The sequence below is a fragment of the Paramisgurnus dabryanus genome, chromosome 2, assembly GCF_030506205.2.
Source record: "Paramisgurnus dabryanus chromosome 2, PD_genome_1.1, whole genome shotgun sequence".
Classification (NCBI taxonomy): domain Eukaryota; kingdom Metazoa; phylum Chordata; class Actinopteri; order Cypriniformes; family Cobitidae; genus Paramisgurnus; species Paramisgurnus dabryanus.
In genome coordinates this window covers 15,003,001-15,018,660 of record NC_133338.1, presented here as the reverse complement: position 1 = coordinate 15,018,660, position 15,660 = coordinate 15,003,001, and the positions used below count along the sequence as shown (strand labels likewise).

Here is a 15,660-nt window from a genome sequence, read left to right as displayed (position 1 = left end):
CATACTGTATGCAGCTTTAAAGAAACTTTCAAGCCCAAGTAGAAACTTTCCATTCTAGGCCTTTGACTGTGAATTAATCAGCCAGGCAATCCTGTTTCCTCACGTCACACTGACGGTGCTATAAATACAGACAGGCAGCAAGAGACAAAGCCATTCATGCTTTTTTCTGGCAGCTACTGATTGATTTAATAGTGGAAACTCTTTTGTAAATCATATTAATGGATACAGTGGCTACAGACATGGACACTTTTCACACACAGACATTTCAACTTTCAGCTGAGCTATTTTCACAGGCTAAAATGATATTGGCCTTGGTAATAGATTAAAACACAATAGAACCTTCAAAATGAAACTCTGTTTTAACACATTATACATTCTGTTTGTGAAAAAAACCACGTTCATTATAATGCTTTTATGACAGAAATCTGAAGGGATATACGGAAAACACCTTAAAAGCAAAATGTAATAATTTATTTAATGAACATTATAATTTTTTTAATTCAGTAAAAAAAGGTTTGAAAATGTGTGGAAAATTCCTGTAGGCAGATGAACCTCTGGTTAATAAAAGTTAGTTACATTTTTGTGTTAGAAGTTTGTAAAAACAAGTACCACAGATCTTTTTAAAGTTTTTAACAACTGGTCAGTGACATGAGATGAATTAAAAATTTAGCAGACGCTTTTGCCTTTTTTGTAAATCAGCTCAGTTGGGAAGATCGCTAGACCAGCAAGCAATCTTATTATACTAGCCATGATCTATTTTTTGTGGTGCCTTTTAGTTCACTAGTTTAGTTCAACACTTTAATTCCCACCAGAGTCACAGCATTTGGGGCATTCATGGCCTTATGGATAGTCAGGCTTGTAACCTGAAGGTCACTGGTTCAAGTCTCATGGCCAGGATAATACTGTGGTGCCCTTCCACATTTCCCTCCATTGACCATTCGCAAAGCCCCGAAAAGTCCCCCTGTGGGGAAAATCAGGTTTTTATTGTTTATGTGTCTATGTGGTGTTTTTAATATGTTTTAAGACAAGCTATGTGTAAATTCATCATTCAACCATATTGATGCTCCGATTATGATTTTTGCAGCCGATACCTAGTGCCAATTTGTTGTCTTCATGATCAGACAATACCAATGCCTGATACTGATTCTTCAAGCTAATTTGCAAACTCTTTGTGACAGTAACTGCTTTTTTCTAGATAAAGGAATACCAAAGATCTTGCCTTAGGTTGGCAAATTTAGCAAGCGAGTCATTTAATGCAATGATCGACCGATACCAATCTGAGGCCGATCGATCATACATGCCTATTCAAAACCATTGCTGAGTATTTTCCACAATAAATGGAGACATTCAGGCAGTTTAAATTCATCTCGGTTTCCAACATCACAAATAACATATCAACACAGCAGGGTTGCTGCAGTGACAGAATTTTCCCACCAGTTAATCAGCGGGTGACAAACCCGGTGATACCGGTATCATCGGGTGGGAGGGGCTTATAAATGCGCATGCAGATGTGCGCATTTTACTTTCACTTCTGAACTACGCTAAATGCAGCGCTTGCGTACGCTGCGTTAAATCGCGTATGAATTTGCGTGCAATGCGAGTGCAACAGCTGGTTTAATTAAGTGCTTGAGTCAATGTACGCAGGTAATCTCACAGAACCTGTCAGTCCCTAGCATTGCAACCGGCTACTTCTCCATAAAGCGCTGCTTGAATTATGGGTTTATTATTTTTCTTGATGAAAAACACAACAACAAAACGATCTCGCTTATATTAAACATCATATATGTATATTATAACAAAAACGAGTAAGCACGTGGCTTCTGCCATCGTCTGGTCAGTCAGCTTGCCTCGCACACTCTGATAGGATTAAATGAAATCTGACACCTGCTGATCTGTGATGTGACGCGCGTTAAGCTCCTCTGAATTCAGTCAGCAGACACATTCAGTTGTTAGTGTTTGTTCTCTCTAACAAAACTAAATGATTTAATTACAAGAAAACGACGTGATCTAACCAGTGAAGCCGCCTTTCCACTGCACACGACAAACGATGGCCGATAAGCCGGAAGTAATTCATTTCCTATGGAGAGTCGCAAAGCGGATGCGTGAGGTGCCGACCATCTGCGGATGCGTAAATATCTGATCCGTTTTGATGGTTGGATCCGTTAAAAAAATTGAACTTGTGCGACTAAACCGCATGCGATATGCCGACCGGAAGTTATGTATTTCATTGTATTCCAATTACAAACTGTGTGTGAGGTGAAAATTATTAATCCTTTTGGTTTAACTTTATTAGTTACACTTGAATCCTTAAAAAACACTTTTGATTCCTGATAATAAAAACATTATTAATTTAATTTGTGTATGTTATTATTTTAATCTTGTCTTAATATGCTTTCTCCAAAAAATATTGGCAATCTTTGTCATATATAAATAGCTGTTTATTGTTTCATTCATTTGCATACATTTTTTCCACCATGGTAAACATATTAGAATGAAGCCTCTTACGCTGGAATGAGCTTCTCTCCCATATACGATTAAACTGAAACTTCATTACGACTGCCACTAGGGGGAGAACTCTGACTGTCGTTTCCGTATGTCGTGTGCAGTGGAAAGGCGTCTTGAGAGGCTGGAGCACCGGTTATCGCCGTTTCACCGACTATCGCGACAAGCCTACAACACAGTTGAACGAGTTGATCAGTGGTTCCGTGCTGGTGCTACTAGATCTTAGTGCCTCTGACACCATAGATCACACCATACTCTTACATAAACTGGGAAACTGGGTGAACATAGGTAACCATAAATCTGAGTGGATATCCATGACGTGGAGTCCCACAGGGCTCAATTCTTGCACCACTTCTGTTCAATTTGTTTATGCTCCCACTTGGGCAAATACTGAAAAAGTGTTAGCTGCACACTGCTCTAGGTGTGTGTACTGTATGTTCACAACGTATAGTGCATGTGTTAACTACTGAGTTCGGTTAAATGCTGAGGTCAATTTCGAATATGGGCTATCATACTTGAAAATCACATCACTTTCACTTCCTTGCAATAGATATATTAAGGGGCTAATCACACCAACCGCACTTTAAAAGCTTCGAAACGCAAGGCGCGACGCACTGCCTTTTTTAAAAAAGTGCAGTGCGACGCGGCTTTTTATATTGCTAAGAAACCACTGAGTCAGCTGTCTTGTTAATCAAATATTGAAGCTTGAGTGCTCTTTTGCTGGTAACTGTCATATTAGCAGAAACTTTAAAAAGAGGGCGCTTGCTCTGACCTTGTTTGAGGTGCACAAACACGCAGGAGAGAGTGAGCGAGTGTAGTCCGGATCTTCAAGGCAACTGTAAACTTCCCTCACCACAATGTAAGGCCCGCCTCTCCCCTCATTTGATTGGACAATGGAAAGACGCGAATGACGTCGGGCGCTTCTCCGCTCTCAGCGTTCCTTCAAAGGCATGTGCTGCGGCAAAAACCGCAAAGCGCTCAGCGCGCATAAACAGCGCGCAAACGCTCCCTGCCCATAGAATATCATTCAAAAAAGCCGCCTGCTACTGCCATAAATGCTTTTGGTGTGACTGGCCCCTAAAAAGGATCTCTTGTGTTTGGAAGAGACACAATTGAAGCCAACAGGCCCAACACAGAACAATCCAAGTAACAAATGTAGAGATGCACAAAGTGAAAATTAAGGGGATGTCCACAAGTTACGTCTTTAACTGATTAAAGCTAAACATAGCTCAAAAGGGTAAAACCTTTAAGATTTGATGGTAGTGCTGTAACGGAACAAAGTTGATCCGTACAGATCACAACCCACGATTCGGCTTGCATGCGATTCGCGGCTTAATACGCAAATTTAAATAGGCAAAGTTTATCACTCAATTTAACACTCAAGCGCTAACCTGAGCAGTTTTCTGTACGCACATGCAGTTGCGAAAGTTGCGCTACTGTGTCTAATACTGTAGTTCATTAAAATAAATTTGACGAATAGAGCACTAAAAACAATGTAATTTACACTTTATGTGGAGCGACCATTTATGCTGCATCTCCTTCCTGAAGCACCGTTTGGAATTCACCCTCCATCTGTGTGTGCGCATGCGTTTAAGGGCACTCAAAAGTCCATACACGGTTTCAAAAGCAAACAAACTTTCTGTTCTTGACAAGATGCATGCAAACAGAATGATCTCAAAACACCAGAATATTCTTTTTCTAATAAAAACGTGTTTATGTCTGAAGTGTGTGTATAGATTAAAGGCAGAAACCAGTCCTTGCTTATTTTGTCTAAAGGGACAGTAACCTCAATGTACCTACTTAAGTCTGTGCCATTAATGTTAATCAAGCAACCCAAGACAAAGAGAAAATAAATTCTGTAGCTCTAATTTCTACAATAAAAACAGTGTTATTATTCATTTGATTCAATTTCTGTACCTAATGCCAATTTTAGATCTTACATAATGTGCAACTTTGATCTTTTTTATAAATGTTTGTAATTTCTTTTTTGTTCTTATTAGATTTTCCCATCTCTTTTTTTTGCAGATCTGAAAATGATCCGATCCATGCCCTATAATGTGATCCGAACTGTGAGTTTTGTGATCCATCACACCCCTATTTGATGGCATCTTACAGGAGCGGTGAATCAAATACTCAATCTTAACTCATAATTTGTTATATAAGAGGTCATCATAGTTAACTCTTTCACCGGCAGCGTTTTAAAAAAAAGTTGCCAGCCAGCGCCAGCGTTTTTCATGATTTTCACCAAAGTGTAATGCCTTCCAGAAAAATTTCTTCTTTAAATATATAAACATACAATATACCAAAAGAAAGAACGGACCCTCTGCTTTCAAACAAAAAAAAAGTTTCATCCTACCTTTAGTGGTTCTTTTGCAATCAGCTTTTGAATATGGAAAGGTTTTTGCAAAAACACCATATTTTGAGCAAAAAGCAGAGATAATACCATTTTTGTCACGGACTTTTCATAGAGATCCCTTTCAGAGCGATCTTTAAAACAGACATGGACATGCAGCCGCTTGCCATAGGGCAATACTTCCGGGTTTAAAAAGTTGCGGAAGGGTGGATAAATCTCGTCATTGGCGGGGAAGCGGTTTCTCTTAATTGACGAGATATCTCGTCAATGGCGGGGAAAGAGTTAAATGAACATTCTGCAAGTTTCAGAACTGAAAACGTCCGTGCTACTGAAATATAACAGCTTTTGGCACCAAGCCAGTATTACAGCCGAGTGTGGAATTCTGAGAAATATGACGTCAAAGTAGAATTAAAGCACCTCCCCGAATCCAAATACAACGACCACTTTTGTAGCCCAGCCCACAGCTTCGCGTGACACACGTGTGTCTCAACAATCAGTAAACATGTCTTTAAAGATTGCCAAATGTAAACAAAATGACTTTTAAATAAAAAAAATTCTGAGAGACTTTTATTTTGACGCGTTGATCTGTTATGATAGCGTAACCATGGAAATGGAGTCTTGGGTTGTGGAAGAACCGCGTGGAAACAACACAGAAGCGGAATACTTCAATTCGGAGGCTCGGAACATAACATTAGGAATGCGTGGATAAAGGTTGTTTTTGAAGAAGTTCCAGCTCTCGTGGGGAGGGTTTGTTTACTTTGTGTACTGCGGATTCATTTGTAAAGAAGCAAGTCGATGCTGGATTTGCAGAGAGAGACTGTGATTAAAAGCACCACTAATATTGGATCTGACAAAAATGACAGAGCAGTAACGTATACACAGTACGTAAAATATTCTTGAATTAAGTTACTGCGTTTCACTATTGCTTTGTTAGAAGAGATCGCTTGATATGTCTGTTGTAACAACCATGTCTTAACACGTATGTTTGACTGTTTTAATTTACTAAAAACATTAAACTATTAATAAAGGTACAACACTTGACAATCCGACTGTAATATAATGATAGAAATATACAAAGTTAGTGATAAGGAAGGACTTACCAGCCACAATTTAGATTCTGATGCCCGCTTACTGTGTTGTATACGGTAATTTTAGGCAACTGTGTTGTATACGGTAATTTTAGGCAAGTTGCGTTTGAACGGTCCAACACTAAACAAAGCTTTTTTATCATATAACTGTGGTATGCAAGTTAAGTGTATCTAAGAGCAACCTCACAAGCACAATATAAATATACAAAGTTATTGATAAGGATTTATCAGGCGCAGTTTAGATTCTGATGTGCGCTTACTGTGTTGTTTACGGTAATTTAGTCACGTCGAGTTTAAAGTTTTGTTTATACTTTACGTATTGTCATTTATATGTATCATCTTTAGCACCCAGAATCTTTTGTGGGTCAAACATATATTTGTTTGGGTGCTATTTTTACACATTAATGTTTTTAAAACATTTGCCCACATGTAATGATGGGGAATGAAGCCGTCCAATCATAGCAGAGGGCGTTTACATCCAGGTCTTCAATGCGGCCCGCGCCTTCAAACGGACCATTTCTCCAGACAGCCACTAATCTAATCTACATTTTAAAGCCACGATCTACAGAACATCACACAAAAATACATTTTGATAACTAAACCTAAAAAAATAACAAAGGTGATCCTGCCTTGGAAACTCTGGCTACAATTAAGTGTTTTTATTTAATTTGGAGATAGCGCGTCAAAGCAGTCATGACCAAAAAAAACAGACAAATGAGAAATGACAAATAATTTGTGATTGTGACTGTAAATGATAAAAACTAATCTTTATATACAATTCATTAAACTTTAATTTATAACAAGAAAAACACTGAAATTAATGATTTTATAGACACTACGCGTTATTATTTAGCACAGAAATACCTGCTTGCTTGCTTTGACTTTGATCATATCTGTATTCACTTTAGATACAGAAAGACCGGATAATATTATTTATTTCAGGAATCTCTTTGCTATCATTTGAAAGTGAACACCGACTGACCATAATATTAAATCACAAGAAAAACATTCGTGTCAGGCAGAAATAGGTTCGGTACAGATACTAGTTTCCGTTTCATCACCGAAATAAAAAAGCGGCTTACCTGTTTTGTAGTTTAACTTTAAGATAGACAATATAACCACTCTTTAAATACATTTTAAAACTTATACTAGTCGAAAAACATCAGTTTTTTAATGTTTAGTTTGATGAACTCCTTAATATGAGACGCAGAGCACCTAACCAGTTCGGCTAAATTACATGCGCAAGCATGGCCAGCACGCAATAGCGCAACATCGATACAACGAAAAGCTATCCAAAATTTACATACTTAAATTAGATCAGAATTTACGTTTATAATAAATAATTTTTTTTTAAATAAAATAGTGCTGCACAATTAATCGCATCGCAATTGCGATGTCAGCCTGTGCAATTATATGACAGCAAAATGTTGCAATTATATTAAATAAATAAATGTGTGGACTTGTTAACACAAACTTTCTGATAACAGTTTGATGATTTTCCTTGCTGTTTAAAAAAAAGAAAGAAAAATGAACAAAAAAGGCAGTGCACGTGTGGCATGAACGTGTGTGGTGTGCTTCGTCACTTATACCAGAGCGAAGATGGATGCAGAGGAGGTTGACAGTGATCTGGTAGCTAAAAAAAACTCTATGTCTGTTGTATGGCGGTATTTTGGATTTAGGATTACTGACACTGAGCAGTTGCTACATCACGTGGCAATACGAAAACATTTCTAGTTTTACAAATACAAATTTTAGCTAAACTGTGTGTGGATTTTCTTTAAAACCCATCAAGTTGACTCATGATACCATTTAGTATAATCGCAATCGCACATCGCAATTTTAGCATCAATAACCACAATGGGAAAAATTACCCAAATCGTGCAGCCCTAAAATAAAATAAGGTCAGAAGTAACAAAGTGCAGAACAAATATGCAAAATGCCTCAAGTGCACGGAAACAAAACACAAGCCAAATAGTTAAATCAGATAACCCAAAGTGATTTATAAATAAAATAAAATATAGAAATTATTAAAAGAACGAAAGTCATAGTTTAATTTGCCAGCTTTGTCTTTTAAATGTCGAAACAAAGAGGCAAGGCTTTATATAGATACCTCTTATGGAAGCCCGGTCACAGGGGTTGTTGGATTTATTAACGCATTTTAAAAATATTTATTGAAAGCTGCTACTTCAAATATTATTTGCAGCATTATCATAATATGCAGTATATTAATATATTGTGAGAAAGCTGTTATATGTGAAATCAGATAATGTGTGCACCCATATAAGGCCAAAATTGAATGATCCTCATTTCATAACACATCTGCGACGATTCGACTATGAGATTGGTAGTCGAATCAGGCTTCTCCTATCGATGCATCGAATCTTCGACTATTCGGGGTCACCCCTAGTAAAAACCGTGCGAATATCATAAGTAGACATCAGAAAACAGTATAAAACAATAAAATCGACAAATTCACCACCCCTTTAAAAATAAAACGCTTATGGTGCGAGATGCTAAAAGACGCAGTGTCTGCTGACTGTCTGATAACTTACCTCTTCCTGCGGTGATTCAGAATCCAGTTTGAGTGAAAGGTACATCACTATGTGTGGTATATGTGCTATAGACATCTGGAGCTCTACTGTATCCTCACCCCACAGCAATCTGACCAGCTGGCTGACTGGAGGAGATGGTTTTATTTTAGCATCCAAACAGCGCTCGACTGGTCCCACTGTCTCCAAAGTTAATCTCACCTGAAAAACAGAGAGAAATAATCTGAAATAATTATCAGGAAAATACTGGCATTATTTTGTCTTAATTTATTCCTCATAAAACAAACAAAACCGCATCGACAAGCTGTTAATTTATAGCTAAAACACAAATTTTGTATACTGGTTTGAAGAAAACTAAAACAAATAGGTGCCCACAGTTTACAGAGGGATTGTCAGTTGTTTGCAAAGCTGCTTTGCAGAACGCGCTGTTGCCATATTCACATATTAAAACACACATTCGAACGTTTTTGAAAGGGGAATGTGAAAGTCCCGATATTTTTGTCTTATTATTTATGATTTATTTAGGTTTACTTTAGGGTTTTTCTTATTTCACATTTTTTTCTTGCAAGAGTAAACACTGGTAACTCTTTTCCTTTGATTTCTTGTACCACACATACAGAAGAGTGACGTCATGTCAATAATGCATGTTTAAATACGTCATCAACAACTAGTTGTTTAGTCCGGTTCTGTATACACTGTGTGGAGTTTCTGTAAATGATGATGAAGATGATGTTGATGAAGATGATGACATTATGTTGACCCTGGGACAACATATCAATGAACCAATCAGATTTCAGAAATAAGTTTACAGTTTGTTTCAAGTTTAAGCTTACAACCAGGATTGCTGCTTCTAAACCATTGTTTTTTTACTTATAATTTCCCTCTGATTTTAGGGTTCAGTTATGGTTTGGGGTGGATTTAGTTACAAAATTTTGTCCTTGGGTCAACACAATATGTTGCCCTGAGGACATCTCTGAAGGCAAAATCAGATTCAGCATTGTCACTACCTGCTTTTTACACAATTTATCAGGAACTTCCTATCAATATGCACACTCACAGAACCTCTGAAAAATTCATTTTGCAAATGTAGCAGATTATCTTGGTATTCTTCGAATACTTAATACATTTTCTAGCATGTAAGATGTGTCAGGTCATACACCACAAACTATTTTATTTACTATACCCTAAAAGTATAATTTAATTGAGAATACAACAAACAGATAACATTAGAATGTATTCAAGAACAAAAATTATTTCTCAGGTCCGTTCAGCAAAAACGCATTCATTTTAAATTAGATTAGATGCCTCTATTATTATACCCGAACCTGTGTCCGAGGCATACATGAAACTTTTAGACCTGAACCCCCTCGGGTCTCGGGTCGAACCTCGGGTTTTCGGACCTAACATGTATTCATTGTTTAATATGTTTCTCTGAAGTTTCAAATGAATATTAGGATGAATGCACTGCACGAGACAGAGTAAGAGAACAATGCGTATTCACTATCATACTCAATAAGCATATATATGTTTTTTTATTTGTTTCTCTGAAGTTTACAATGTACGGAAGAGGATTAGGGCCACTGGTGAAAAAAATATTTGAATTCTGACTTTAATCTCAGAATTCTGAGATTAAAGCCCGGTGCACACTGTGAGATTTCAGCCAGGATTTAGCTGTCTGGGACAAATTTTGAAATCCTAAACGATTTCCAAATTCCACTGTCACAGGTGTGCAGTTGTTTTGCACCAAATATACCTTCATAGTGCTTGTGTGGTTCAGTCAAAAAAAAAGAGTGTTTGTGGAAGTGTATTTTATTGTAAAATCCTGAAAATCATTGTGCCTGTTTAAAACATTAGAATGTGAAGGCAGCATGAGACTTTATTTTTATCCCACAATTTTTCCATCTGCTGATGAACACGTATTTAGTATGCATAGAACAGATGATTGACTTTTTAAACTGGTTTAAATATATAAAGCTGAACACACCGCTTAACTTGTGCCGTTTTGTTGTGGCTGTCTGTTATACTGTCTGCAGTCGAGCTCTTGAGACCCCGCCCCCCTGAGTTGCGAGCACCAGCTTATTTGGATTTACAGGGATACACACACAAACTGTGTATTTTTGCTCACACCCATAAAGTGCCTATTTTGACATGCTACAATAAATGATCTATATGGTATTTTGAGCTAAAACTTCACATATGTACGCTGGGGACACCAAAGATGTATTTTACATCTTAAAACTCTTTTGGAATGTCCCCTGTAAATTGTTCTCAGATATCTACATAGAAGGTATGCGGCTTTATTAAGTGCAAAGATTATGCAGAGGGGGTTTTACATGTCGATTTATGACCCTAAGATTTGCCTTTAGAAAAAGTCTATTATAACATTTTATGATAGGGTCATGAATAATAATGTTGAGCTCTGCTCTGATGACTGTTTCACAGAACAATTCCTTCTGTAGCCCTGTGTGTGTGTTAAACAGACCTTATGTTTGAGCCTGTATCAAATGAAGATACAGAAATTGAGGAATATTTAATAGTTTGGAGATTGCTTACCTATTCCCCGCAGATAACAGAAATGGAAAATGAGAATATAAAAAAGTGGGTTTTCCATTTAAGTGATCATACTAACATCGAATAACATACATGTTAACTACAAAACATTACAGACCCTGCAGTGCACCGTGGTCTGTGAGTTTTACTCATCATGTTTGAGATGTGGTTATAGTTTTTGCTCTAGGTTCTTGATGTCTCAGAGAGAGAATGATGCCAGTGGACATGATGGTTCTGTTCCTGTGGTGTAGGAGCTCAAATAGCTGACTCATTGAAAGTCAACAGTCAGGCAACACTTACCTTATAATTTCATAAAACTGTGGTATATGCTAAACTCATTTTAAAGTCTTGGCAAGTTGCACTAAACCATACAAGAGCCAGCAGGGCAAAGTTCCTCTACCCTAATATCATAATAGCTAAGCTTGTCTGCCCCTTTTTGCGCTACAGTGTAATTTGCTATTGGTTCTCATCCTTTAATCATTTTCTCTATTTCTCTTGCCGCAGAGTAATAGCACTTTTCCTATGGCCTCCAAAAACAAGCTTTGCCATAACCACTGTCACTGATGGGGCGACAGAACTCTATAATTTTAACATTCCATCCCTTTCAAGCAACCAGCATGAAAAGCGATCAAAGGAAATACACATTTCAGAAATAAGCAGTGTCTTGGTACTAACAAAAAACATGGTAGGGATATGGTTGAGCTCCACATTCAGAAATGTATTATTTTCTCAGTATTTTCTCAGAAGGACTTGTGTGGTGCTTGCCCATAAAAATGTCTCCACTGTAATGCTAAGGATTTGTGGGTTTGTAGCATGTTTCTATGTGGTTGCTGGAGGTTCTGTATGATTGTATACTGACTAGAGACAAAAGAATCCATGTACTTTAAAGTCTTAGATAGAGCTTGTCTACTTTCTTCAAAGCAAGTCTAAGGTATTATTTTTGCCCTTGCAAATCACCCACCAGATAAAAATCTTAAATGAGATTGCTTAGAAAAACACCAGCACAACTTACTTTAACAAGCCACATGATTTAAGGCATCATACGGCAAATGGGAGATAAAGGCCCTGAAAAATACTAACAGTGATGACTGCACCAATAACCATCCCTATAAGTTTGCAAATGCATAAAACCATTAAATGGAGCCAAAAGTCTTTTAGATTAATACAGCCTGAAAGTAAATGTTTCACTCTCCCAAATTCAAACTTTAAATTTTATGCGTCTGAGCGGAACTTTACTTAGGGCTGGTTAGGGCTGCAGCGATCCATTCTTTCTGTAATTGATTAATCTAGCACTTAATCGATTGATTAATCGTATACATTTTTTTGTGTTTTTAAACAACCAAAACAAATAATGCATTACAAATGTGGAACGAAAATTATGTGGCTGTATAATGATCAAGCATTTGGCTTTTATTTAAAAAAAAATGAGGTTTTGATTCCAACTCCAACATTTGGCTCCAAAACTAAGCCTATTTATTGCTATTTTAACCCATTTAGTGTGCACGCGTGCTGTGCGTAAGAAAGAGTGACAACTCAGTCAGACCAGTTGCTTCATTGCAGTTTGGTACTCAGAACTACATACATTAATTTTCAATAGAACACTGCATTTGGTAAAATGGTAAATGGACTGCATTTATATAGCGCTTTTAACAGACCTATGGCCATCCAAAGCGCTTTACAATTAGCCTCACATTCACCCATTCACTCACACATTCATACACCGACGGCGGTGTCAGCCATGCAAGGCGCCAGCCAGCTCGTCGGGAGCGGCTGTGTTTAGGTGTCTTGCTCAAGGACACCTCGACACTTGGTCCAGTGGAGCCGGGGATTGAACCACCAACCTTCCGGTTTGTAGACAACCTACATGAACCACTAGGCCACTGCCAAAACAAATAATGGCTTGCATCACTTGCATTGAGGTGCATTTTAGGTGAAGTATCCGTTCGAAAAATCACGTCACAACATCACATCCTGGTGTATACAGTGAATGCATGCTAAAATTATTGTTGCGTGGCTACATAAAAGTTTAAGCATATGTGATGCATTGCTGCGATTGGTCTGACTGGCGCGTGAGAGAGACGAGGGTGCATACGTTTGTGTGTGAGTGAAGGGGTTCTTTTTTTAGGCTATACTCTCTTGCAATTGAACGTGAATATGTTTACTACTTAAAAACATCAAAGCTAAACATCATATAATATCAAACCACATAACGACATCGCTTACAGTTTGGGATTCAAATCAGCGAACATCATTAAGCTTAGGCTACGTTACCTTGTTTCAGCGACGCTTGGTGAAACAGCAGTGGTTCAGATTTTTTTGGTTTAGATGCTTTTGATAAGTTTTAGCTATGATTTGAACTAAGATAATATACTTTTTTATTTATTTTGCCTGTGATCAGAAATAAACTACTCTAAAAGGACTTTGTTGTCATTTATTCTTTGCGGAGTTTACCGGAAGTGACATGTGTTCCACGAAAGCTGTTTGTTTATAATGATAACTATCAATTTTAAAAATATAGTTTTAAAAACGAAGCATGTTGAGGAGATGTGCTGGTTATACCTATTGTGTAAATGCAACAAGAACAGCATATTTACACATTAAGTGACGTGTAAACAATTTAAAAAGTTTTTTTGATTACAGGAAATATGCAGTATGAATTAATACCATTGAAGATAAGTCATTTGCGTGTGAGCGTTTTATCAAAGTTATCATCCGGTAATGTGGATGTAACATTATAGTGATTGTTAAAGTGTAAATGGCCCTTTGCACTTTATTTGTGCCGGCACATCCGCCACTTTTAGATTCAAACAGAAATGGTCATAGAAAGGCCAAAGTTATGGATTGCAGCTTTAAATTTATCAGAGCCATGTTTTGTCTCAAGATGCACATCAGTAATGTTTTATTTCTAGTCACACTTATAAAAGCTACTTATTTAACTAAGGCCTTATCGTGGCTTAATATAGGCAGTTTTTGTGAAACTCGACCTTTCTCTGTTACACACGAATGAGAACTGAAAACAATGAAATAAACTAGGTTGTATATGGCTACACATAAACACAAAGACACACCTACCTGTGTGGGGCCAGGTATACAAGACAGAACTCTCTCAATGTTTTCTGAGGTAACATCCACATCATCTACAGCAACCAGGACATCACCTACAGATAACATAAAAGGAATTCTTATCAACAATCATAAATATGTTAGCATTCAACACTTCCTTACAGGAATTAAGTAAAAAAAAGATTAAAGAATAAGTAAATAAATTGTATATAAATAAATGAGTTGTATATAAATGTAATATAAATTGTATAAATATCACATCGTAAATAAAAAAAAAACACCTCCACATCAAAGATCATCCTTATTTGTCTTTGCTAGACTTGCACAGTCTTATCTTTGCATGCTGCAAAAAAAAAAACTTAAGTTACGTATTTCAGATATTTAAGCAGTCTAATTGCTTTTGTATGGTCGAGCGTTTGAGAAACAGTCGTAAAAAGCTGATGGCGAAAGATTTTCAGAGTAGTGTAATTCACTTGGAATTTCTTTGGTCTGTCTGGGAGAGAAAGCAACTGTGGGTTTCCCTAGAATTTCACTTCAGTAGATGACTATTTTGCAACTTCCCATCCAGATTTTATTTGTAAACGTGCTATAAAATTGGTAAAAAGAGCTGGCACAACACTAACCCTCAACAGTTACAGTAACTTTTACATTACCTGTACAGTAGTGTTTGTCTGTACAAAACTCTAACATGATAATAAAGTGTTGTGGCTATGCAAATGCAAGGTGGTCTATTCACTTTTTAACGGTCTGTTAACTTATGGTTTTGAAAATTAATACCACACTTTTCTTCAGGTCGACTTAAATTTTAAAATCATTCATGTCAAATGAGCAGTATATTATAGCAAAGATATTGGATATAACAGGATTAAGCACTGCTATTACTAAAAATAAAGGACAGTGCAATTAATAATATGGCCGCTTTGGTGAAAGAAGTGCAGCCTTCTAGTTAAACGAAAACACCACAGTTTTTCAATATTTTACTATGTTCTTACCTCAACTTAGACAAATGAATACATACCTAGCTTTTTCAATGTGTGCACTTTAACTTTGTACAGCGTGTCGTGAATGTAGTAGCATTTAGCCTAGCCCCATTTATTCCTTAGGATCCAAACAGGGATGAATTTATAAGCCACTAACACTTCCATGTTTTCCCTATTTAAAGACTGTTACATGTGTATGGTGGCACAAAATAAAACGTGGTGATTTTTAAGCGGATAAAAAATGAGAACTATATTGTATGGCGAAGAAGCACTTACTTTGCTGCAATTTGACCTCGGGCGCAGTAATATTGATGGAAGTTTGAGCAAGAGGGGGAGTAGTCAGGAGTGTTCTTCCGCCATAAAATATTTTCATATTTTATCCGCTTAAAAAATTGCCATGTTTTTTGTGCCACCATACTTACTCATGTAACTAGTCATGTAACAGTCTTTAAAATGGGAAAACATGTAAATGTTTGGTGGCTACTAAATTCATCCCTGTTTAGATCCTAAGGAATGAATGTGGCTAGGCTTAATGCTAACACATTCACGATGCACTGTACAAAGATTATATTAGA

The 15,660-nt window shown here is 37.0% G+C and overlaps 1 protein-coding gene across 2 annotated transcripts in view; it reads right to left on the bottom strand.

Annotated features, from left to right (window-relative positions):
* intu (inturned planar cell polarity protein) overlaps nt 1-15,660 on the bottom strand; it is a 44,193-nt gene that overhangs the window by 21,933 nt on the left and 6,600 nt on the right. For both annotated transcript variants that reach the window (XM_065294348.2, XM_065294347.2), the window contains exons 3-4: nt 14,115-14,200; nt 8,496-8,693 (exon numbers count right to left, since the gene is read on the bottom strand). In XM_065294348.2, coding sequence (XP_065150420.1) covers nt 8,496-8,693; nt 14,115-14,200 — 284 coding nt within the window. The remainder of the gene's footprint in view (nt 1-8,495; nt 8,694-14,114; nt 14,201-15,660) is intronic.